The sequence below is a fragment of the Hoplias malabaricus genome, chromosome 3 (genome assembly GCF_029633855.1).
Source record: "Hoplias malabaricus isolate fHopMal1 chromosome 3, fHopMal1.hap1, whole genome shotgun sequence".
Classification (NCBI taxonomy): domain Eukaryota; kingdom Metazoa; phylum Chordata; class Actinopteri; order Characiformes; family Erythrinidae; genus Hoplias; species Hoplias malabaricus.
Genome location: NC_089802.1, coordinates 42,958,399 through 42,984,196, shown reverse-complemented (window position 1 = coordinate 42,984,196; position 25,798 = coordinate 42,958,399). Strand labels below are relative to the sequence as shown.

Here is a 25,798-nt window from a genome sequence, read left to right as displayed (position 1 = left end):
CCTATCTTTCTATTTTTCTTTGCTTATTTCTTTTTCTTTGGTGTTTTGCTTTTTTATTTGTCTTAATTAACTATATTTTATTCTTTGTTATTTCCGCATTTTTTACTCTTTTTTTCTTTCATTCATGCATTTCTCCCTTCTTAACAACAAACCTTTCTTCTATATATTGTTCCAGCTTTTTCTTTCTTTTATATCTTCTTAAGTCCTTTTTACAATCCAGCATTTATTTATTTGTCCTTTGTTCGTTTTTCTTTAATCGTTTGTTTCTTCCTTGTTTCTTTCTTGTTCCCTTTTTATTCCATCATTTCTTTTCTTCTTTCATTCCTTTATGTTCTTCCCTTTTCTTTTGTATTTCCGTTAGCCTTGTGTCTTATACTTCTGAATATTTTTATGTAATATTGTATTGTTGTATTATTCTGTATGATCTCTCTTTGAATATTTTATACAATATTATATTATTACACACACACTCTCTCTCTCTCTCTCTCTCTCTCTCTCTCTCTCTGCTGTGTGGGGTTTCCCGAGGCGCACTGCAGGGTCACCGCGCCCATCTCCCTCTCCCTCTCTCTTGCTGCCTGGTTTCTGTCTGAATTTGCCCTGGTTTTATTTCTTGTATCTGATCTGTCTGATGGCCGGATGAGAAGAGAAGTGGAGGAGAGAAGCTCCTGTGAGGAAGGCGACGGATTTATTCGACTCGTGAGATTTGAAGGGTGCCAGACGGACTTAAATGCCTGGCGCTTTGCATCGCTGTTGAACTGTTTGCTTTCGGACTGTTCATTAACTTCAGCGTTAACTGCCTGCGGAGCTAGTCTCTCCTATTATTAATTATTGTTGTTTATATTGTTATTTTTTCTGAAAGCTGGACTCGTTTGGGTCTGGGTTAGCGAGCCTAGCTCGTCTTGTTCGTTGATGCGTGGATTTGACAGCTGCAACAGTCGTGTTTTTTTTTTCCTTTCGGTCAATGCCATATGAAACAAGGCCACGACTGAGTACAGGTATGTCGTGTATTATAACAGGTGGAGAAACTGTGCTTCTGTTTTGTGCTTAAAACTGATAATGACCGGGCTTCTTGTGTGATGGTGGTCGGTGGAAAGGAAAAGGGGGCTTAAGTAACGTTAGCCTAGCTGCCGACCGATTTACATACACACAGAAAAGCATAGGAAAATGTCCCCTTATACACTTTGCCTAACATTCAAACAGATACCGTTGGAGGTCTAAGCTCATTTACAAACCACTTAGATACAAAACTACTGACTTTATTAATTCAATCGTTTTCTACAGTCATACGCAGCTATACGACTTGGGATTTTCAGGCCTACAACCAGTTGTTTTTCATGCTCAGTTTATGCATGGAAGATGCCAAGCTGAAGTTGGCTTCTTCTTCGAAATAGTCCGTTCCACCTTAAAGGGTGCTGCAGTTGCAGCACCATTTAAGGTGGAACGGACTATTTCGAAGAGGAAGCCAACTTCATCCTCGTGATTTACTGCATACATTCCTTTGAGTTCCTGGTAGTCACCCTTTAAAATAACTTACTGCTATGTTTTATATGACTGTGTGTGCATTTTAACTCGTCCACCCTTAACTTGGGCATAGGCAAAAGTAATTGGCGATTTTAGGCGGTTAACTTTTAATATGTAATCTCGTTTTTTGCTGTCTTACACGCAAACATAATTTAGAGTACAGGATAAGTCCCCATTCCTGTTTTGTGCAGTTTTAAACCTTATAGTATACATCTGCCTGGTAGAGCCTCATTGCTGGGCCTTGCGACTTTGCTTTTCTTTGCCCCGGCAAATGTTGTGAACAGGTAAAACTTAAAACACTTAACATCTGCTGAATAAAATGGTTTAGTGCAGTTAAAGCTTCAACAGAGCTGTATATCTGCAGTTAAGTTTGTTAGTTTTATTAGCTAAAGCTGATTAACTTTAATCCGTACCGAATTAACTAGCTATCTATCGCTAGCTAGCTACCGTTACTTTAACTTTACCTACACTGTAACGAGATAACGTTAATTGGATTTTCTTTCAAGAAAAATACAAGCCGTCGTTCAGAAACAAAGACAAAGGTGTCTTTTTGTCGATGTAGCTAGCGTTAATGTTAGCTAATGCCCAGGTGGTTACGAAGCTGAAGTCTTCTCCTTATTCGTGTTTTCCAGTTCCACCTTAAGGCGCCTGACAGTAACCGCTGCACTATTTAAGGTGGAATGGAAACCTAATGAGAACAAGCTGACGACCATGACTCTGGCTTCAGTCAGCTAAATTTTTCGACGGTGCATATTTCATACAGTAACAATATTCTTTAAAACGACGTTATGAAAAAAAACCGTTAAAGCCAGCGTTCAATTTCGCGACCGCTGTATTTCGCCGGTTTATTTCTGAAGGCAGCTACAGACCCAACCCTTTCTCAAGTCAGAAACAGGGATTCATGAATAAAATGTAGTTTAATCGCGTCGTAAAGAGACGTGCTTTGTCCACATTCGGACTATACTGTTTAGTAAACTACATTGAATAAGAATTAATGCGAATAAATGAATCAGTTATTCACTGTAGGGCCCAAGAAGCGGCTGCGAACAAGATGGCGTTTAGAGCCCTTTCTCGTTGGCTTCCCCCTGCAAGATATTAGCATGCCATTGATTTAGCCCACAGGAAGGGCCAGGGATCTCTCTCTATCGCTCCTTCACTCATTTTCAGCCCATTTATGGCTATTTTCTTGCCTTTTTTGTTGCTAATTATCCGCACGTATTTTCACTCATTTGTTGTTTTTTTGTGAAGTATATGTAAGTCCCATTAAAATGTTTTAAATTTATGCTAGCTACCAGAATGACATTTCAGCCATTTCTTCCCCATTTCAATGAAAAAGAAGCAGGACTGAACGTTTTTGAAGGAAACCATTCCTTAAATGCGATTGTGATTACTTTGATTTGAATTGCCATAATTTTCTTACAAACTCCTTCTAGAGATGTGCAGTAAAGTAGTTTTATGATGCAGATGTCATAAATTTTGTCATCAGGATAAGCAGCACTCTGAATTGAGCATTATACTTACATATACATACTTGCCCTGTCTACAATTTTCTCATTTATAATTTTTGTAAATTTTAAAAATACAAGCCAGTCGTATATGTACATACGTACAAATATTATGCTGATTAGACTAATACATATACTCCAAAATGAAGTAAACATTTTATTACAACAGCAGGTTTTTTTTTGTTTGTTTGTTTATCCAGTTCTGTTTCCATGTTGGCGATACCAGGTTTTTTTATCATTGACTATTTATTAACATAAATATCACTTGCCTGCAAGTGTAATTAGACCTATTTAACAAAATATAATACTATGAAATAATTAAATATAAACTAAATGTAATACAGTGTTGTCTATCATAAAGTTTTCAAGGATATTTGCCCAATCTAACAGCCCTAGGGTTGGATTTGTTGTTTTGGACAAACCCAAAATAGCCCTTTTTTCTGCTTATTTATTTATTTATTTAAACTTCTTTTTCCCCCCAAGTCAACATCAGAATTAGGATTGTGTTTTACCTACTGAACGCCACATGATTGTAACAGCAAAATAGGCAGGACGTGATTTATTTCTCGATAGATTATAGGATGGTGAGAAGCCAATGTCTTCAAGATGTACATTTAAGAAATCAGAAACCTGATTCAGCTGATTCCATTTCATTAATATTGGGGAACTTATAACTTACTTTTATAATTGTAAGGCATTGTATAAGCATATTTTTCTACAGTTCCCCTTTAATCTGAAAAAGGTATCCACTGTGTGTGTTGGTGGTATTATTTTGTTCTGTCAAATACAGTATTTGGGTGAATACCATTTAATGTTCAATTTGGTTCTTGAAACATTCTATTTTTGAAATGCCTTGACCATAAACCCTTCTAACCCACTCCCTAAGATTGTACTATTTTGAGCCCTTTGGCCGTAGTTGGGATATTTTAGAGAAAGGTTTTCTGAATATGGCATTAACATGCATCTTGGGTGATCCTCTCACAAACGACTGCCAAAATGTACAGCCGTTCACACCTGATATTTTATGTGCGTCTCCTGTGACCACTTGTGGTTGGATTTCTTGCATCATTTCTGCTGGAACATGGGCATAGTGCACATTTAACTCTTGCAAATATTTACTCTTGTAAGACAGCAATTTCTCAAATATGCTTAAATGACTAGAAAATTTTTGTCCTATAAACATAATAAATTAACTCCACAGACACCGAAAGGCTTAGTTTTATTGGAAACTAAATATATTTTTAGGTACTTTTGAGAGAAACATAAGTAGCAAGAGGTACTTTTCAGTCAGTGAATCAAAGCTGTGATTGCCCACCCATTAAAACACACATGCACACAGTCTCTGGCTAATTAAGGCTTGAAATTTCATTGTTTATTCAGAAAACAGGGACTGAAGCCATGACACGGTAAATTGGGGAAGAACTTGTTATCTGAAACACATCAACACGCTTTGGCATTACACTACAAGATTAATGGTTATATTTGTCTCTGACAATCTCTGAATGTGGTTTAAGGGGTCGGACTATAATACGCCACTGAGACGCATTGTACCTGCCCACTGATCGGATTCCATGTTGTAGGGTGTTGACTCAGAAGTTTTCTGCCACTGTGTTGACTGCAAACTAGATTACAGTTCTTGCTGATTGGCTGGAGTGGCAATTACTGTGTGAACTTATTTGGGAACTTTTTGTTATTTATTTTATTCTGCCATTTCACATTCTCCATATAAACAAGCAAAATTGATCACGTTTTAAGATTAACACAACAATGTTGATAACATAGGCTATAAGTAATATATCCACTTTTGTAATTTGCCATTTGCCTACTTCCCGTTTTGACATGAAAATAATGAGATTTTTAATTCTGATATGAGGGAATCATTTCTTCCTTGTAGTCTAAGATAATCTCGAGTCTTCCCATTGAACCAAAACAAAATTAATTGATGTACACACATTTGCTCATTAAGGAGGGTCAATGTCAGGGCCAAAAATAAATTTCCCAGATTCTGGCTACATTTTACAAGTCAAATATTTTGTTTCAGATATCCTTGCTTTAGGTTGGGAACAGACATTCTGACAACATAAATTTTTATTTAATTTTCTCTGCGCTTTTCTAAGATTGATACATCGTCTCACATGCTTAGGTTGATTTTTTATATGGATGCTGTCCAGTTTAAAAACATGTATCTCTTTTTTAGTTTACTATATCATTTAAATGCAGCAGCTGTCCTTCACATTGTGTGAAAATTTCATGATGAAGGAACTAATAGAAATACTCCAAAATTACTTGAATAAAATGTCTTTACATTTAGTTTCATTGAAAGTTAAGGTTTGTTGTTCTATTTTTACTATTTTGGGAGATGCATGTTTTTAAATGGACAGTGACAATATTCAAATAACTTCACTAAAACTCCTATTTCTAGATGTTGCTGCCAAAGCTTTCTACCGCATCTACATAGAGCTTGATCTGGTAATTTCTCAGTTTGCATCTGTAACATTTATTATTATTATTATTTTTCTTTCACTGAAAAAGTTGATTGTTCTTAGTGTATGGCTTATTTGTAAACCAAGACAAATGCAATGTGAAATTAGGAAATCCAGTAAATATTGAAATGTCTGTTGAGGATTATTTCCAGGTTAAATCTATAGTTGTGGTTGAAAATTCCATTGCAAGTTTTTTATTATTTTAGTATCTCAGAAACATAGCTTCAGATTATACTAAAATTATTAAAATAATCCAGGCAATATAAATGCTACAGCATGAACAGGAACAGATTACTGACCTCAGGGCTGATGTTGGACAACTGTTTAATGGCCCTGAATGAGATTATGGTCTTAGTGTGTGTGGGTTTTAGCTTTAAGGATTACTGGCTTAGTTAACGATAGTGCTTATTTTTTTCAGTGATGATCCCGATTTGGTAATATTCTTATTTTTGCTTAGTGATTATGTTTCTGCTAGTAATGTAAAAAATTGTCAGAATTAATCACAATGTCTTAACATTTCTTTAATAATGAGAGCATTAATTAGGGCTTGGTATTGATAGAACCATTAACATTTATTTCACAATTAGCACTAATGCAATTTATTTAAATTCATAACACCAGCTATTTGTGGACATGTGTTTTTTTATTGTTGTTATTACTAAGTGAAAAACCATAGAAATATGCGATTAATATGAATAATATAAAATAATTTTGGATGTGAGAGATCTGTAAAATTATTAGTTAGCTGCGTAATATTTACAAATCCTTGCTCTAAATCATATACAGTTGTCTGCATTTTTGAAACCCATTGCTTGGGCTGAGAACAAATACGTAAATATTTATATGTTCTTATTTTCACAAGTCCCCGTTTGAACTGATTTATCATTTGATTTATTCAAGTAACACTGAAAAAGTCTAATATCAAATATGAGTGAAATGTTAATCAATATGGACCTGGAAAAACATTACACCTGGTATTAAACATACAGCCACGAGCATTGAAGAAGCACACCAACTCATCCCAGAGATATTAGCTGGAGCTCCACAAAATACTGTTCCACAGCTCAGTACTGCAAGGCTTTATATCTTTATACCATTTCTTGAAGGTGGTCAGAGCTCAGGCATGAGACTCCAAAGAAAACTTGCTTCATTTTACATATGTTTTGTTTGACCTAATGCTCTCATTTTGTAAGCTAAATAATAATAATAAAAAAAACCTTTATGAAGGTCTAAAGGATTCCTATAAGGCCTCTCTCTTGGCCCTCTCATACTTATAATTCTTAAGTGTTAATAGAAAGAAAGGTTATACTCTTAAATGCCAACCAGCAGGATCTCATAAATGCATGTTTTAGTTTCAGTTTATTTCAAACGTATATGAAGCTAAAAAAAACTGGAACACCACGTGCATGAATGCAAAAGATTAGATCTTGCAACCTTTGCAGTTTGATGACAACTGGGTACTTAAATGAGACATTTGAAGAAAGACAAAATATGCATCAATGGTCTTTTACTGTACTGTGTGTTCTTGTTCTAATTTTACTGATTTGTTCTCTTTGGCGCGGTTTCCCAGACAGGAATTACGCCTAGTCCTGGACTTTATCTTCCTTTTAATGGAAAAATCACAATTTATAGTGCTGTGTCATCCAGGACTAGGCTTAATCTATGTTTGGGAATCCCCCCCATATTGAAATAAACCTATGTGCTTATTCTTATTTAGGCTACACCCAATCATGTACACAGGATGCCTGCTGGTATTTTTGTAAAGAAGAATAACATTTACCAAAATAGCAGCTGTAGTGATATGATTTAAAATCTCGAAACAAATGGTGTAAATCTATTTATTTATATAATTTTTTTTCTCAAGCAGATACTTGTAGTGAATATGATACGGCAAAGGCAGAAACTAATATTTCTAGTACAAAAGTATATTTACCAGTATTTGTGTGTTATATAGAAATGGACAGTATGGAAACAGTGTTTTAATATTTTGCTTTGAACAAAAAAGCAAATTTTGTGAACAGTATACATCCATAGATGTGTCCATTTTGGAACAGAAATTTAGAAATTGATTGTGGAAACATCTATTTATAAAAATTATATGAACATGAAGATATGGCCGTGGGTCAATATGTAATTTATGAAAGGCATGTTTAGGTATTTTACTCCTATCAACAAGGACACAAAGTGTTACAGAAAGAAACTTGACTGGTTATGTACTGCTTTTTGTGGGTTAATATAAACTTCTCTGTGTTTTTTACTAACAGCAGCCAAATTTAAGGCTATTAAGTCAGGCACAAAGTGACCTGGTAAGAGGCAGTCTGCCACACCTCTAGGCCATTCACTACAGACCTTTTTTGTCCTTTAGTCAGCTGACTGTGATCAAGTGCTTGTTGAGAGGATAAGAGGGTGCTCCAGTAACACACAAGATGCTATGGATTACATTTACACACAAGACAATATAATGTTTAGTGCTATGACAACAAAAAGCTTTGATGCACTCCATGTCTCTCAAACTGCATCAAACTATGTGATGTCTCAATGTGTGGACTTTAACAAGTCTCCAGTGATTTTTTTTTTAGTTTTTGCTGTTGTATATTACTGTGTATATGTAGTAAATGAAATTTGAAATTCAGCCAAAATGAATAATCCAGTCATTACACTCAGTACCATCACGAGGTGTGTAACTTAATCACACAAACAGTTGTGCCCATGGTGCATGACTGTTTCATACTAAATTTGTATAGATGTAATGCTTCTCCAGAAGTTGTCAGATGTCTGTCGAGACAGAGAGCACTGTCGAGCTGCACTGAGCCTTATATCTGTGAGCGCAAAGGCGAGTGAAGGGTTTTCTGAGTGTTTGTGCTGTGCGGTTTAGATCAGCACAGCCTGACAGTGCACAAAATTCAGCGACTGGTTTTGGAGGAAGAGAAAAGTTTGAAAATAAGCAAACCTAAGATGGTTCTATAGTGTATAGAAGCAGAGCTGAACAACTATCAGGCAGTTAGTTTATCACACCACAGCACATCATTTTCCAACTCTGGAAATTTGACATACACACAGTCATAAATACTGCCCTCATTTTGAGATACGGTCCACATTTTTAAATACTGTGGAATACGTTATTGTTATACTGCTCAACTCTAGTAGCATTTCATAAAGGAACAATAAAATGCAAGTACAGTTTCCATCATTTAAAGGAAACAGCAGTGCGTGGATTGTTCATGGGTATCAATGTTTTTTTTTTTTGTTTTTTTTTTATTTAATGCTATTTCCCAGATTTTTAAGTAAATGTGCAACTGACTTGGATCTTACTAAATTTTATTTCAGAAAGTGACTCTTAAATAATTCTGAACACAGAGCATACTTCGGTATATGGTTGTTGTAACAGATTTTATCTTTTGTTTTAATCTGTACTCTTGCTTTCTGTCTTATGCATAGATCAGAGCGTGTCCCGGCAGCAGGAGTGAGGAAGAGCTTTAGAAGAAGAAAATGAGTGAACTGGACCAGTTACGCCAGGAGGCTGAGCAGCTCAAAAACCAGATCAGAGTGAGTACCACTGTCCACTCATGGTGACATCACTGGTAGGACATTTGGACTGAGGAAGTCAGCTTTAATTGTGTTCTAATAGGTTCAACTGCTATTTGGAAATGTGTCATTCATCCCAATGTTATGGTCCATAGACGACAAACGTTCAAGTATGTTATCTTCCTTTAATCTGTTACAGAATAGAGGTGTTATTACTGGTCTTTAAATGTCTTAATGGGGTAGGACCAGCGTATTTATCAGATCTGCTACAGAGTTATGAGCCGAGCAGAGATCACAGATCTTTTTAGGAACTAGTTAGTTAGTTAAAACTAAACATGGAGAAGCAGCGTTTAGCTCCTATGCTGCTCATAAATGGAACCAGCCGACTGAGAATATTAGAAGAGCCCTGACTTTAGACACGTTTAAAGCCTTGATTTAAAAATTCCTGTTTGAGCAGCTACAGCTCAATCTAAAATACAGAGCACTTCTATTCTGTAACACCATTTTAGTTCTTTTATTGAATCATTTTATATTGTTTTAATCATTTTACTCTTTTTATGTATTTCTTTTTACCGAAATATTTTAATTGTTATTGGTCTTATATGATTTTTATTCTTGCTTTTAATTTAGCTGTTTCTTCTGTAAAGCACTTTGAATTGCTTTTGTATGAAAGGTGCTCTATAAATAAACTTGCCTTGCCTTGCTTTGCCCTTTAACCATCCAGAATGTCTCAGGACAGGTTTCACACGTTTTAGTGCTTTATTCAGAATTGTATAAACCCAGTTCTTTTGCCCATGCATTAAAGGACATGTCCCTTTTTTAAACTATGACAATTTTGTTCCACCACTAGCAAGTATACCTACAAATAAACCACATATTCCTAAAATCTATTGCAATATTCCTGTGAAAGAAATAGTTTACTGGATTAACATTGCTCTTTTTTTCCTGATGTAGCAAAATCTGTTGCCTAGAAAGCTATATTTTTTCATAGGCTTTATGCAACAAATGTCACATGTAAAAAAATAAAAAATAAAAAAAAACCTTTTAAGTTTAAGCATATTCCTGGATATGGATAACTTGTTTAGAAAAAAACCTCAGATGATATAACACAGTAAGCATGATAAAGAAACCAATATTACTGGAAAAACATACTGTTCTGGGACAAAGTGTCACTGTCAGTCAAAAATAACCTGAAACAGTGATGGAATGAGGAAGCTGGGCTGATTGCATTGGAATGTAGATGTGCCAGTGAATACTTTAAATTGTAATCATATTAATATTGTTTATCATGATTATGCAGACAGTAATCATTAGTGAAATGTAATTTTACCCACAAGGTACCACTTCTGAGCTCTGTAAAGCCTTGTACTATGGCTTGTCATGCTGTTGAGGAATGGTTTATTTTCCAGTCAAATCTGAAACAAAAACCAAAAGTTGTTGCTAATTATAACACACAAACTCAGTGCAACAACTTTTGGTTTTCATGGCCAAAAGTTTAGAGGGCACATATGCCATCCTATAAGTCATTATGCAATTTTTCAAGAAGTGAAAATAGTTCTGGTGTCTTAATGTAATATTTGTAACAAGCTTTAATAAAAAAAAATGGAAATCAAACAACACAGCACAGTTCGTATCTTGTCCAAGCATCCCTTTTCAGAATGGCAGGTTTCAGCATATTTTCCTTTAAATAATAATGTGCCATAGCTTAGTTCATAGTAAGAATCCAGGAGCAAGGAGCAGAGGCTCTGGTTTTTAGCTATTTTCACTTGTTTATTTTTCTTCTCGATTCTAGTATACAACAACTTACTCCTGTAGCGTTCTCGATGCAAGTTTAAAGTTTCTATAAAACTCAGGATCATCTAGATTTAGCCATTAACTGTGGTTATAAGTTTGCTTAGCTAGTGGTTACATTTTAAATGTACTTTTAAAAATGGTACAACATCCCTTGTTCATAAGAAACAACACACTTTTGTATGCTTTATGGAAATTTATAATCTGCGGTAAATGACATGAAGAAGCTTAATTAAAGCAAATGGGTTTTAATTGTGTAAATGAAGGAGCTTTGGAATGGAGGATATTGATTAACTTGAGCAGTCCTCAGAAATAATTTAAAATACAATGTGATTATCAACTTTGTATACAGAAAAATTATACACCAAACTGCACTTCTGGAATAGCTTGGGCCTTTGGCTCTGGAATGATAAAAAGAATTGGGGCACCAACTCTTAAGTGGGTGCACTCGCAACTTTTGTTTAAAAGCTGTTCAAAACTGACAAGAAAAACAATTTTTTTTTGTATGTAAGACTTATATAAATTCCACTGCACCCCAAATTGCACAGTACAAAATAATTCTAATAATAAATATAAGTAGAATCATTTAAATCATGCTAGCAAACAGGTGTCGCAGTCACACAGCTCCAGGGACATGCATGTTGTGGGTTTGAGTCCTGCTCCGGGTGACTGTCTGTGAGGAGTTTGGTGTGCTCTGGTGGGTTTCCTCCGGGTGCTCCGGTTTCCTCCCACAGTCCAAAAACACAAGTTGGCAGGTGGATTGGCTGCTCAAATGCGTGTGTTATCCTGGGAAGGACTGGTGCCCTCTCCAGGGTGTCCAATGATTCCGGACCCACAGTGACTCTGAACTGGATAAGCGGTTACAGATAGTGAATGAATGAATAAATCATGCTACAATTCAAATACTTGTATGGACATTTTTTTTAAATCAAACAGCACTATTTAGGACTGTTTGTACTATTAAAAAAACGTTCACAGCAAAATGTCCATATGCTGCCAATTAAACAAACAATAGTTGGGTTGAGTCTGGTAGCTATGATAGTGGCAGGTTTGACATTGTAGCTGTCAAAGTAAAAATTTTTGTTAAATAAAGGCGAAGTATTGAAGTGGAATGTAAAATAAAAATAAATCAACAATTATTCTGTATTGCCACTTTTTAAAATAATAAAATTATGATAAGACTATCATCCCAGGGGAAGTTTAACATTTTCTTTATTGGTCATTTGACTGTTGTTGGCATTGTGAGAAAATCTTGTATAAACAGAAGCATCTGGGTCAAAGAGTTTTTGATTGGCAGGTCACCTAATCTGACCCCTACAGAGTATGGTTTACTTAATTCTAGACTTAGAACCATTTAAAAACCAGCAGGAACTGAAAATAGTTGTGTTTCAGGCATCACATGCCACCAAACTAGTCCATTTTATGTCATTTTAGTAAAATTGAATTAACGCAGAGTAAAATCACTTTGTTTTAAAATATTTTTTTCTTCTTTTAAAATGTGTTTAATACTGATTCTGCTTATTTTTCCTGAGTGCTAATGATTTGGCCAGGAATATCATTAAAAAGCTGATTTAAAAGAAAAAAATTAATTTGTTATAATTTATATGTGCATAATAATTTACGATCTGAAGTAAGACCTTGATTGTTTTTTGGATAAATATATTATGGCATTTAGTATTTGCTTAAAAATGGTGAAAATTCACTCTGAGGAGACGGTGACCTCATCTGTCTGCACCACAAAAATGGAAGTGCGATTTATTTGTTAGAACTGTTGCCCTTGAGTGAAGAATGACTCTCATTTGGTTAACCTCTTCAGCTGTATTTTTGTAGGTTAAAGGAATACGCTTTGCATAGCTGAGAGACATTTTCATATATCACCCGACTATTTACATAGTTTACCAAATACTGTTGGGACTCCTGCATTGAGTTGCTACTTCCTGCAGTGACTCATGGGTTAAAATTCTATATAAATGTTTTGCTGATAAATTTTTAAAAAGGGGATAAATGAAAACAAAGTCACGTTAATTTAATTGGCATGCTCCTTAAAATCCCTGGAAAGCCTACTAACACACAAACTGAAACAATGCATATATTGTCAGTTGCTTATGTCAGAAATCATGAAAAGTCATTCTGATTTTGCTCTCCTTCTAAAGTGCTGAGACTTTAGAAGTGAACCACCTCCTCTTTTGAGTATTGCTAATCAGTGCTGGACCTATGTTAGAGCACATCAAATGCAGAGAAATTATTGTACTGTGCAAAAAAGGCATAAACAAAAACAGATAAATATCTATGAACAAGCTCCTTTTTTCACTCACTTCTCACTCGTGTGTGCTTGTGTTGGGGTTGGTGTGTGGCTCATTCTCATTTACAGGAACGGGCTGAAACCAACTATTCTGACAGGGCTGTTCAGAAAGGGAGAATGTGGCTGTGTTGTTTGATCCTTGTGGTATTTTGAACAAAGCATGTCACGTTTTAATACTTTTTAAAAAACATTTTCCCCTTTATTTTTGAGTGAGTTCACTCATCTTCTAAATCTAAGTTCTACAAAGAGCAAAACAAACACTTTAACTCAGATACTTGTCTTGTTCCTGGTGCCAGCTTCTTTGAGGTTGAACAACTCGTTCACCAAAGAGTGTAGCTAGTCCATTTAGGCTGTTATTTTAAAAAATAATAAGAAAACAATACAAATGAATGAGTTAGTAATAAAAAGTTTATCAGAATAAAATACCACAAGGCCTGGTTTTATCCATGCATGCGGGAAACATTTGTCATAACAAATGGCCTTCATTTACACATCAGCGACTGTTACCCTGTATTCATCTTAGAAAATACATCTTAAATAGTTTTGTATATCAGTTTAGACTACAGTTTGGAGAAATAGTCCAGTATGAATTAATGTTCTGATGGTCTGATGTCTGTTTTTCAGGATGCCAGGAAAGCCTGTGCAGATGCCACACTATCACAGGTACTACAAAATTAAATGTACAAAAAAAAAAATCAAGCAATATAGGAGTCACTTATATTCATTAAAACAAGTGTATATTAAAATGTTGTGCTTTATTTTAACAAACCAAATGTAATTTATTTACAGATCACAGCCAACATTGACCCAGTTGGCCGAATCCAGATGCGCACAAGGCGAACGCTGAGGGGACATCTGGCTAAAATCTATGCCATGCACTGGGGCTCTGACTCTAGGTAATAAACTGTGGGAAATTTTCCTTGATTTAGGTAATATATAATTGAGGGGAATTTGCCTCTGCAAATTCATATTAAATTTTTCAAATTAAATGAATCCGATTTAGTTTTTCATCACTGACTGATGTTCAGTGATAGGTTGAGAGAAAATCTAAGGATACTATCTTTACTGATTTGCATTTGTAGTCATTGTAAAATGCGTTTAACATTTATTTCAAGGTATTGTTCTATATTATTAAATTATTACTGTTATATGGTAGTTTAATAGTAATAGTGATGGTGGTAGTAGTAGTGCAACGAACATAGTGGATACTCAGGCTTATTCTTTGTATTCATATGGAAGCAAAAATATACTTATTTCTTTTGGGGGTGGGGGACTAGTATAGTATGAATATTTCATTGATTTGATTTAAATGTTGTTAATGTGTTTAATGATAACAATGCTTCAAAGTGGAACTGCATGAAAAGTCTGTAATAATCATGATCTTTAGTGTTAGCCATCTTCAGGGGCTTCCCTTCTCTGTGTAGGTGTAGGTGGGTGTAGTTTACACTCACTAGTGGACATGCACATAGAGCAGTGAATCACTTTCTGTTCATGCATGTAGGTGGTGAAATGATGGCTGTGTGGGAGTTATGACTAAGCATATGTTGCTGCTATTATTGTCATGGTTTAAATTGAGGCACAAGCAGTAGGAACAATGCTGCAGGAAATTTCTTTTAATAGTCCACCACCTTGTCTCGCATGTTTAGCAGTGTTTATATTTTTATGAACTGTCATAATAAACAATTTTTCCCCCCTTTGACATTGCCGTTTGCTGCTGTCATTCACTTTAGTGCTGCTGCTTTTCTTTGTGTAGGCTGTTGGTCAGTGCATCCCAGGATGGTAAACTCATTATTTGGGACAGCTATACCACAAATAAGGTAAGACCAGAGGAAAACCACCCAAATGAAGACATTTCTTACTTGACATCAAGTACAAAGTTTCTTAGCATAATATTTTTGGTTTAACGCTTTCCAATTATTTCCTATGTGCTTCAGGTCCATGCCATTCCTCTGCGTTCATCCTGGGTGATGACCTGTGCCTACGCTCCCTCAGGGAACTACGTGGCCTGTGGAGGCCTGGACAACATCTGCTCCATCTATAGTCTGAAGACTCGCGAGGGCAATGTGCGCGTGAGCCGTGAACTGGCTGGACACACAGGTACACTCCACATCCATCCATCCATTATCTGTAACCGCTTATCCAATTTAGGGTCGCGGGGGGTCCAGAGCCTACCTGGAATCACTGGGCGCAAGGCAGGAATACACCCTGGAGGGGGCGCCAGTCCTTCACAGGGCAACACAGACACACACACATTCACACCTATGGACACTTTCGAGTCGCCAATCAACCTGCAACGTGTGTTTTTGGACTGTGGGAGGAAACCGGAGCACCCGGAGGAAACCCACACGGACACGGGGAGAACACACCAACTCCTCACAGACAGTCACCCGGAGCGGGAATCGAACCCACAACCTCCAGGCCCCTGGAGCTGTGTGACTGCGACACTACCTGCTGCGCCACCGTGCCGCCCGGTACACTCCACACACCTTCACAAATTAGTTACACTGTTGCCCATAACTGGATGTCTGGGTGTCCCAGAATTTATACCCTCCCCTTGACTGGAAACACCCTGCAAGTGGCACAGTGTGTGCCACTTTGTAATGGAGAGTTAATGAAGAGAAAACGGTTAGGGAAAGGCTGATAGCATTAGCCAACTTTATCTTAAGAGGTACTGCACATAAAGAAAAATTAAAGGAGACACACAGGTCCTTTTGGGTTATGCTTTAGCCTAGAATACACAAGTATGCAGAAGATTAAATTAGGGATGCACCAATATCGAATTTCTTTTAGGCTAAAACGATAGCTGATAGTTATCGCCTTGTTGTAGCCGTTACTGATGTTAATAATATGTAATTTTATATTTGTATTTAAAGCAAATTCACATTGGATTAAAGCAAAACTAATACTTATCATTGGTTGTCATAGGACAAACCTTAGTATTGGTACATTTCTGTACTTTTTATTTTATTAGGTGTAGTACTAGGTTTGAAAGAGGGAGAGAGCAACATAACGGCTCCAAGCTATGTAGAGTTGGTGTGTTTTGTGTGAATGTGTGATAATTTTTCATCATGTTTCAGTAATAGATTCAGATGCAGAATGACTTAATATCCATTTTCACATGTTTTAAGAAGGGCTTTTGCAGTGGGCTTGAGAGTATTTTTGTTGTTGAACCTGCTATGTGCTGGCACTGAGTGTCGCTGATATTTTACATTACTTTTTACCTCAAAACTGACAATAAAATGAAAATCTGTAGAAGCAATGGAGAATTTTAAGACATGGTTGTGTAGTTGTATATGCGCATGCACAAAAATGGGGCAAGTTGTAATATCAGACTAATAACAACAACTAAATCCATGTATCTGCAAATATATCGGTTAAGGATATGTCATGCATCACTATAAACACTACTCTTTTCTACTTGGGAAAAGAAACAGATGTGAAATAGTTTTTGCTGCACACAGAGAAGACACTGATTGCAGTGTTGACATGGGTTTATTTTTTTTGTTTCATACATCGTGTATATTTGTTGTTTTATTTGTTCGTTTAAATTATATCAGTGGTTATGTTTTTTATAAAGTCACATTATGAGCCATTTTTAACTTTGAAATAATGAAGATATCACGCAAACACACCAGTTGTTATTACTGTTGGTCCAGTTCACGGCAGTGGTATAAATAGAGCTTAAAACCTGTGATTTGGGAATCATTTTAGATCTATCTAATAAGGTGTTTTATTTTTGTTTTTGAACATAAATGTGATGCTACATTCCATTAATGCATTCAGCCTTATATAAAGAATGTAAATTGAAAGTCATCCTGTGCTCAGCATACCTGCCTCATCAACTGCTTACAAATGCAGTAACAGGACATTTCTGACATCTCAGTCATTCTTGTCTCTTTCAGTAGAAAACAAGCCCATGGTTTAGAGATTACTCACACAGTCCCTGTTTCTGCAATAGTTTTCATATTTTTTCTGTGGCGATCAGATACTAATATTGAAGCTTTATTTCTTTCTGTGTGTAGGTTACCTGTCCTGCTGCCGCTTCCTTGATGACAACCAGATTGTCACGAGTTCTGGCGACACCACCTGGTGAGTAAGAGAAGTCACAATCCTTTCCCACTTCTTAGAAAGCTAGGCTAGGGAACATGAGGCAGAATTCCAGTGTTACATCTGTTGAATATTAAAGCAGTTAAGACACGAAAAAATGTAGAGGTTCAGGTTTATGAAGCTGAAATGATCATGGTGATAGTTTTGTGCATGTTAAATATGCTTTCTGCACTGGCAATTAAATGATTACATTTTTGTTATCAGACAGATTAGACTGATATTTTAAACTGATATTTATTTATTGGTTGTTGGATTGAATGTACTCCAGAAAAACAGAGCTTGGCACAACATTACTGTCCTAACAATGCTGTCATTTAATTTGTGACTCAGCAAATGTAAGTAATATAAAGCCCTGTATCACTGATCCACTAATTTGTTATTCAAGTATCTGTAAGCGTTCATGGAAAGTTATCTGATTAACCGTGTAGAAGGAAAAACCCAGACCTGGTTGTGTATTGATTATAGACACGCAACTTCTGCCTTCTATCAAATACTTAACGACCTATCCCTGGGAACATCATATTAAGATGTTTGCATTCTGGAATTGCAGATTATAATATCATAAACTTATCATAAAATCATATTTTACAGTGCTGCCTATTTCTTCTATCTTCCCTTGATACACAGCTAATTCTCAAAGGCACATTTCAGTATTGAATCCTATCCTATACTATTGATCTTAATTAATTTTAAATATTTTAATTATTTCTCCCCAGTGCTCTCTGGGATATAGAGACTGGTCAGCAAACGACCACATTTGCAGGCCACACTGGGGACGTGATGAGCCTGTCTCTGGCTCCTGACTCCAGGACCTTTGTGTCAGGGGCCTGCGATGCCTCGGCTAAACTGTGGGATGTGCGCGAAGGCATGTGCAGACAGACCTTTACCGGCCATGAGTCTGACATCAATGCCATCTGTGTGAGTAGCACTTCTGTGTTTGTCGTCAATTAACAGTATTTTATTGGTGTTTTATTGGTTTTAGAGTTTTGAATTATGGCGGGGGGTGGGGGACTAAAGCTTTAATTAATTGAGATGGGTGTCATTTGTTCTTTGACACTTACTAGTCTATGGTTAAATATCACAATAATAAATTAATGGTTTTGTTTGCAGTACCATGGATTGTATGATAGCAGAACACGTGGACACATGCAAAAGTTTGTAATAACTCACTTTCAGTGGTCTTTAGATCCTAGGCTGCACATTTCTTGTTTGTAGGCTCCTTGAATCATTTGTTTAATTTGTTTCCTGAATTTCCGAAATACCCACTTCATGACTCGGCTAAAGACTGCTTAAAAACTATGCTATGACAGCCATCATATACAATTACTGCCTCAGAAGATGCTGCAGGTGCAATTTCAGCCAAGTTCTCTGACAGAATGTAATCACATATCTGCTGAAGTCAGACAATACAAAGATTTGTTTGTTTGGTAAACCCAAGGTGTAAGAGCGACTGTTCTGCTTGTATCTTAGCAAGCCACTAAATGATCATATCTTTTAGATGAGGGTCAAGGCAGTATCTCACTGCAAGATTTAGAACCAAAATTTCTGACAATGTTAAAAAACCTAGTCTAGTGGCAATAGTTCTAAAGTTCTTCGACCATGGATTTTAACCCCCTCTAAGTGGAAGTTCTTCACAGAGGACCACAGTAAACTGAACATATAATGCATCATTGAATACTTTTCATTATTTGGGATTTCTGTTCTAGACAGCGTTATTGTGATGATCACAATCTTCCCCGTTTCCCACTGTTTAAAAATTCATTCATTATCTGTAAACGCTTCTCCAGTTCAGGCTCGCGGTGGGTCCAGAGCCTACCTGGAATCATTGGGCGTGAGGCAGGAATACACCCTGGAGGGGGCGCCAGTCCTTCACAGCAACACACATATTCACTCACACCTACGGACACTATTGAGTCACCAATCCAACTACCAACATGTGTTTTTGGACTGTGGGAGGAAACCGGAGCACCCGGAGGAAACCCACACAGACACAGGGAGAACACACCACACTCCTCACAGACAGTCACCCAGAGGAAACCTACGCAGACACAGGGAGAACACACCACACTCCTCACAGACAGTCACCCAGAGGAAACCTACGCAGACACAGGGAGAACACACCACACTCCTCACAGACAGTCACCCGGAGGAAACCCACGCAGACACAGGGAGAACACACTACACTCCTCACAGACAGTCACCCGGAGGAAACCCACGCAGACACAGGGAGAACACACCACACTCCTCACAGACAGTCACAGGGAATCGAACCCACAACCTCCAGGTCCCTGGAGCAAAATGTCTGCTTTTTCTTAAACAAATGTTGGAAACTTATGTTTTTGATGAAGGTGTCAACATGTCTAAGTCTCAGATATTCAGCTGGTATGGGCCTTGGTCATACGCTTTAATCAGGCTAGCTTAAACTGACTAAAACTTTAGATGGAATATAACAATTGCACAGTGGTGTTCATGTGAGCACTGCATAGTTTGACTTGTATAATTAAGGTGGGTTTAGCGTAGTCTGTCATAGAATTCGCCAGGGATTTCAGGTGCAGTATTTCATGCGTTGTGAAATGCAGTAATAATAATAATAATACTAATAAAAAAAGGTTTTAATCAGACTAATATGTAAATATCTTTAGAGCAGTGTAAGCATTATTAATGTGAAAATTCTGTCTTTTCTCAGTTCTTCCCTAACGGCAATGCCTTTGCCACTGGCTCGGATGATGCCACCTGCCGCCTGTTTGACCTGCGTGCCGACCAGGAGCTGATGGTTTACTCCCATGACAACATAATCTGTGGCATCACCTCCGTGGCCTTCTCCAAGAGCGGCCGCCTTCTGCTGGCTGGTTACGATGACTTTAACTGCAATGTGTGGGACAGCTTGAAGGCTGACCGTGCAGGTAACACAAACGCACACGCCGTGGAAACGGGTCGCCCACTTCACTCAGTGCCAAAGATGTGGGTGGACATATGCTGCGTTCATATTGTGTATGTGACAAAAAGACTTGCAAAATAATTCTGTGTACTGATTTTGCATATTACTTCAGCACTTCAGTAATGTGATCCTGTTGCTTATGTAGGTTATATTTTTATGTAACATGGAAAATGATTATTCAAATCGATCAGGTTTTTCCGCATTTCACTCAGAGCTGAAATACAAGTACAGGTGCTGGTCATAAAATTAGAATGTCATGTACAAGTTGATTTATTTCAGTAATTCCATTCAAAAAGTGAAACTTTATTTCACACAGACTGATATATTTTCAAGTGTTTATTTCTTTTAATTTGATGATTATAACTGGGAACTAATGAAAACCCAAAATTCAGTATCTCAGAAAATTTGAATATTGTGAAAAGGTTCAATATTGAAGACACCTGGTGCCACACTGTAATCAGCTAATTAACTCAAAACACCTGCAAAGGCCTTTTAAATGGTCTCTCAGTCTAGTTCTGTAGGCTTCACAATCATGGGGAACACTGCTGACTTGACAGTTGTCCAAAAGACTATGCTCTGAACCTTGTGGAACCCGACGTGATCTTCATTAGTTCAGATTTGTTATTGTTTATTTGTACATGTTGATATACATCCTCAAGGTAATTCTTAAGCCATGAGTACGCTACTCTAATTCCATCTCTCTCCAGTTTATTATCCAGTAAGTCATGATCAGTAGTGTCAAATGTTTTTTTAGGTCTATAAACACCCCATTGGTATATTCCTTTTGCCAGGTTTAAAGGTGCATTTGAGCAGAAAAATCACCAAACCTTCCTGGATTTACATTTTGTTTTTTGCAAGCTGCTGTTGGGCCGCTACTGAAGCCAGTTTCTTTCACTACATTTGCACTTCAGCTTATACATTTATAGTTATCTCAGTCTCAAATATACATTAGGATGTGTCTGCATACATTGTCTGACAACAGTATGATCCACAGCTTCAGGGTTGTGGCTTGTGAGAAGTTTAACACTTTTGTTTCTGGGACACTTGATGATTTATGCTGACTGCCCCCTGGTGGATTTAGGAGGCATCACATTTGATTTGGATGTGAGGTTTACTGTGGCTTGTACAACTGCATCCAAGTATATATTCAAACATGGAATAAGATGAACATTGGGGTTTGATTTCTGATCTCATCTGAGAGCCTAATAAGCCCGATATGGGTACTAGTTTTGACTTCTAACTGTAACCACTCAGAAACACTTTCTTCACAATCCTAATGGAGTTGCTCTGTGGCAGGTGTGCTGGCTGGCCATGATAACCGTGTGAGTTGTCTGGGAGTGACTGATGATGGCATGGCTGTGGCTACAGGGTCCTGGGACAGCTTCCTCAAGATCTGGAACTGAACTCTGAAGGTGCTTTCAACACAACGTCAGACACAGTAAGGCAACTTCTTTTCCCTTTGTGCCAAAAAAGATGCAGAAAAAAATGGACATGCAGAAAGCATGTTTGTGATATTATTCACCATCTACAAGAAATATAAAGTTGCATTCCTGCCTCACACTTGAATAGAAAGAATAACCACTTGACATTAGTATGATGTAGTTATTATTCTCCATCTGTAATTTTTTATGAATTCTTTGGCAGTGATAGACTTCAGAGACCAACTTTGATGGATGATTTGAAGTGGATTCTGATAAAGTTGTTTATGGAAAGTTGAATAACACGTCTCACATTGTTCTTCTGCGTCTCTTTAGATGTCATTTGAACTCCAAAGTTGACTGGAAGACCATTCCAACTTTAGAATGTTAAATTTCACAGCATCGTCAACAAAACACCAGTTACAAAACTGACTCAGACACCACCACGAAAAGAAAAAAGAAAAAACTTCTAAGGGAAAACAATGCCTTTCCTACACAAAGAAGAGCACAATTTGTTTTATCACCCACCTTAAAAAGAAGAATTCCTGTGGTATCAAACAAAATAACTTTGTGCATTCCCTTTCGGACCATTCTGTGTCACCATGTAAGCGAAAACATAAACACTATCATCCCATGCTTATGTATCATGTGTCTAGAAAGCAAATGTTGGAGTGTAATTGTACAAATTATTTAACTCTTATTTTTGTTTCTTTTAAAGAGTTCTTTTATCAAACGGATGGTTATTCTTGGATCTTTTTCCCTTTTATATTTTTTTTTTTCTGTTTTTTAGATATGTTCCAGGTTAGACTTTTAATCCTGTAAAATCGTTGGAGAACATGTAAGACAATAAAATGTATAAAAGGCTGAAATTAGACCAGGAAGGAAGAGCAGCTTTTTCTGAAGATGCCAATCATGCGTTTGTTTTTGTTTTGTTTTTCCTCTTTCTTTGTTTTTGTAAATGGTGCACTAGATTGCTCTAGAGTGTGAATGAGTGTGTGAATGTGTGTATGTAGTCTTCATGAGCGTGACTTTAGATGCCATGTGAGGAAACACGCTCGTTTGTGAAATCATGATTCACGTTCTTGGGCCCTGAAACGAGCCCCAAGCAGCTTTCAACTCTAAACTCTTCACCTTGTTAAACCGTTGCTGAGCTGTCAGCGAGTACTGGGTAATAAGAACAGCCTTAGTTTTCTAAAAATGTAGTCATCTGTGCATTAGTTAACCTTTGATGTGAACACCGGTCCTTAGTCATTAAAGAGAGAACACCATAAAATGCCATATCTTTGAAATATTTTACCATTTGAGTCTGAGGTACTCGCGTCATTTATCTGAAAATGGCTGCTTGTAAATATGAGTATCCGACTTGCACGCGAATGCAGCATTATATCCTAGCTACTTTTCTTTCCAGTCTTGTCACAGCTTTGTTTGCACAATAAGAAACTTGACTAATGTTTTACGCGTTAACTAACCAAGCACATGCCGTTAATCACATCGAATGCTAATTTTAACAAAGAAAATACACAAATTCACAAACCAGTACTTTACTTTTTTTTTCTCTCCCCCGTAGGGTTTAACATTTTGTTTTTGTTTTTGAAATTCAAAGCTTCTCTTCTGGTCTTACTGGTTTTTTTTTTTTTTTTCTCTCTCTCTCTCTATTGGAATTATTTTTGGCTTTTATGAATATTCAGTCCAGGGATGGTTTATTTTTACGTGGTTAGATTAAACTGGTTTGTGAGGCAGAAGGAAATTAATTAATTTTTTTTTTTTTTTTTTTTTTTTTTTTAACAAATAACAACCTGTTTCAGACAAGATATCCCTGTTTGTGCTTGGAAATACAGTTAATAATCTGTGAATGAAATGTTGTACAAATCAATGTCTGAAAATAATGATTCTTAAAATTTTAAGCGTTAACTTTTTATTTCATCTGCCATGAAGTAATGTAGTCGCATGCTGTAGAAATGCTTAAGCAGGTGCTCTTTTTGTTTTCTCTTTTTCTTTTTTTACCCCCTTTTTTTGTTTGTTTGTTTGTTAGACCCACTGGTCTTTGCTAGGATGGTGAAATTGGTGAAAGAAGAAGAAGGAAAAAAATCCTTTAACGGTTGAAGTTTAATTCCACTCGTTTTTTGCCACGCTGTGTATACATCATTTACTTTTACTGGCAAAGCTATGCACCCAAGTGAGAAGCTGAAAGAGAAAGGACTACATATTTACTGCAGACTTCCTCTGCTCCTCTGCCCCGCCTCATTATGAGCTCCTGTAATGATTCCGAAAGACAAATTAGTACCAAGACAACTGTTCTACAGCAGTTCAGTACTTTCCTTCTTTTGTCGAACTTCGAATGGAACAGAGGTATTCGTCCAATGAAACTCCGTTCTGGCTTCCTTGAATTAAAATGTTTAGAAAATGGCATCTGAAATGGCAGATTGTTCTGTTTCTTTTTTTTTTTTTCTCCCCCCACTGTAAACAGATGCACTTTCTTTAATAGTTGTGACTTTTTTTGTTTTTGTTTTTGTTTTTCCCCTCTCTGCGATAATGTACAATAATTGTGATGTATTTGTGTGTGCTGCCACCAGTAAAGATTAATTGCAGTTCAATTAAAATGGATTTCCCCCCCTTATTTTTCTCATCATTAATAATTGTAGAGCTCGGCACTCCTTCTCACCTTTTTGTATTTAATTTCAGTCTGTCGGTGTACCACAGAAAGCTGGATGCAAGATAGATACTATATTAAAATGTACTGTTATTTAAGATGTAATAAAAAGAAGTTTGAGATGTCTCTCTGTTTTGATGTTTTGGAAGAAACCCCCATTTTAGCACAAAGCTTTAGTCAGACTAAAATAACATCAACTGTTCAACAGCTTTTAAAACAAAACTGCCTCCCATTCTTCCCTAGAAACAGTAAGAATTAGGCACCCTTAATTTAGAACAAGCACTTAGTCATACTCCAGTTTCCCCTCAAAAAACCCTGTTTGCAAAATTTTTAAGCACACTTCCTGCTATTCCTGTGAACCAGGGTTGGTGTCGTTTTAATGTTCACGTGGTTCACTGTCCTGCTGCTATGTCAATGTTAGGTGTGATTCATTGTAAACTGAAGACTGAACTCTTGAAATGTGCAAATGTCACAGTGAAAGGAACCAGACGTCAGAAGCATTTAATGTCTCTAAAAGCTCTCAAAATGCTGTTTTAAATATTTATGCCACACTGCCTGAGGTTTTAAAGGTTTTTGACAATTTTACCAACGTTCCTCATATGTCTAAGAAAAAAATATATATACTTCAAGTAAAAAGCTTTTTCTTTTTTATTGCCACTTTTCCTACGTTAGTCAACAGATGATGTATAGATTCACTGGTTGTTGTGGAGTGTGAGTAAAAATGCTGCATTTGTGCTGCAGACAAATAGACATCTGGTTCCTATCACTTCCAATGTAAATAAATTAGTACATTTATCAACAATGGAACATTTCACATCAGACAACGCTGAAATGACTTTGTTCACATCTTAGCAACTGATTAAGCAGAAAATAAAAGATCCTCTTTAACGGAAGGCTCTCTAAGTAAATAGATTCAAGCTTGTAGCAATGATTAATAATTCAGTTAATGGAAGTCACGCAAACAAGTATCTGAAGTCTGCAGTTTTTTAAAAGGCTTTCAACAGCAAACTCGACAGGCAGGCCACTATAGCCCAGTCGTGAATGGAGCCTTTGTACCCTGTTGTCTTCCTTAAAGTCTGCCCTTGGGTGACATCAAAAGCATGCAGACATGTAGTGCAAGGGACCTCAAGGGTGCTTGATTCATGTTTGTGCATTTGGGACAGACTTCTCGCCACTGTGTTGGCCAAACAACTGTTAACCAAACTCTCCATGCTATGTCCTCTCCTGTAGCTCCTGTACGGCCTCCAGGTCCTCACTTGCACATGGATAACGAGTGTGCTGTTTAGGCCTGGCCTAATCTATAGGAGTGATTTATTAAACCTAAATTTACACATGATTTACATGCTGCATAAGTGTCTTACAATGTTTTTCTGAAACCTAAGGCATCAGTCTACTCACTCTATGCACTGGGGATTCAATGACGAAGCAGTTTTTTCACTGACAATTGTAGGTGTACATTGTATCATGACCCTGCTTAGTTCATGCTACTGCTGTAAATGCTCCACACACTGTATTTACATACCCAGGTCAACCATGTCATTATGACCACTTCCTTGTT

The 25,798-nt window shown here is 36.9% G+C and overlaps 1 protein-coding gene across 1 annotated transcript; it reads left to right on the top strand.

Moving 5' to 3' along the window:
* The first annotated feature begins 547 nt into the window (after positions 1 to 547).
* On the top strand, positions 548 to 24,207 carry gnb1b (guanine nucleotide binding protein (G protein), beta polypeptide 1b). Its single transcript, XM_066663429.1, has 11 exons — positions 548 to 995; positions 8,948 to 9,055; positions 13,752 to 13,790; positions 13,917 to 14,023; positions 14,881 to 14,944; positions 15,062 to 15,224; positions 17,150 to 17,216; positions 17,951 to 18,152; positions 19,921 to 20,137; positions 21,469 to 21,610; positions 21,927 to 24,207. The coding sequence occupies exons 2-10, from the start codon at positions 8,999 to 9,001 to the stop codon at positions 21,573 to 21,575; spliced, it is 1,023 nt and encodes a 340-aa protein (XP_066519526.1). The 5' UTR covers positions 548 to 995; positions 8,948 to 8,998; the 3' UTR covers positions 21,576 to 21,610; positions 21,927 to 24,207.
* The last annotated feature ends 1,591 nt before the right edge of the window (positions 24,208 to 25,798 follow it).

What these genes read in the sequence shown, in the direction of transcription:
- gnb1b (XM_066663429.1), top strand. Translation starts at nt 8,999, where the DNA reads ATGAGTGAACTGGACCAGTTACGCCAGGAGGCTGAGCAGCTCAAAAAC. An exon ending in AGCTCAAAAACCAGATCAGA is followed by an intron (nt 9,056 to 13,751) that starts GTGAGTACCACT and finishes TCTGTTTTTCAG; the next exon opens with GATGCCAGGAAAGCCTGTGC. An exon ending in CAGATGCCACACTATCACAG is followed by an intron (nt 13,791 to 13,916) that starts GTACTACAAAAT and finishes ATTTATTTACAG; the next exon opens with ATCACAGCCAACATTGACCC.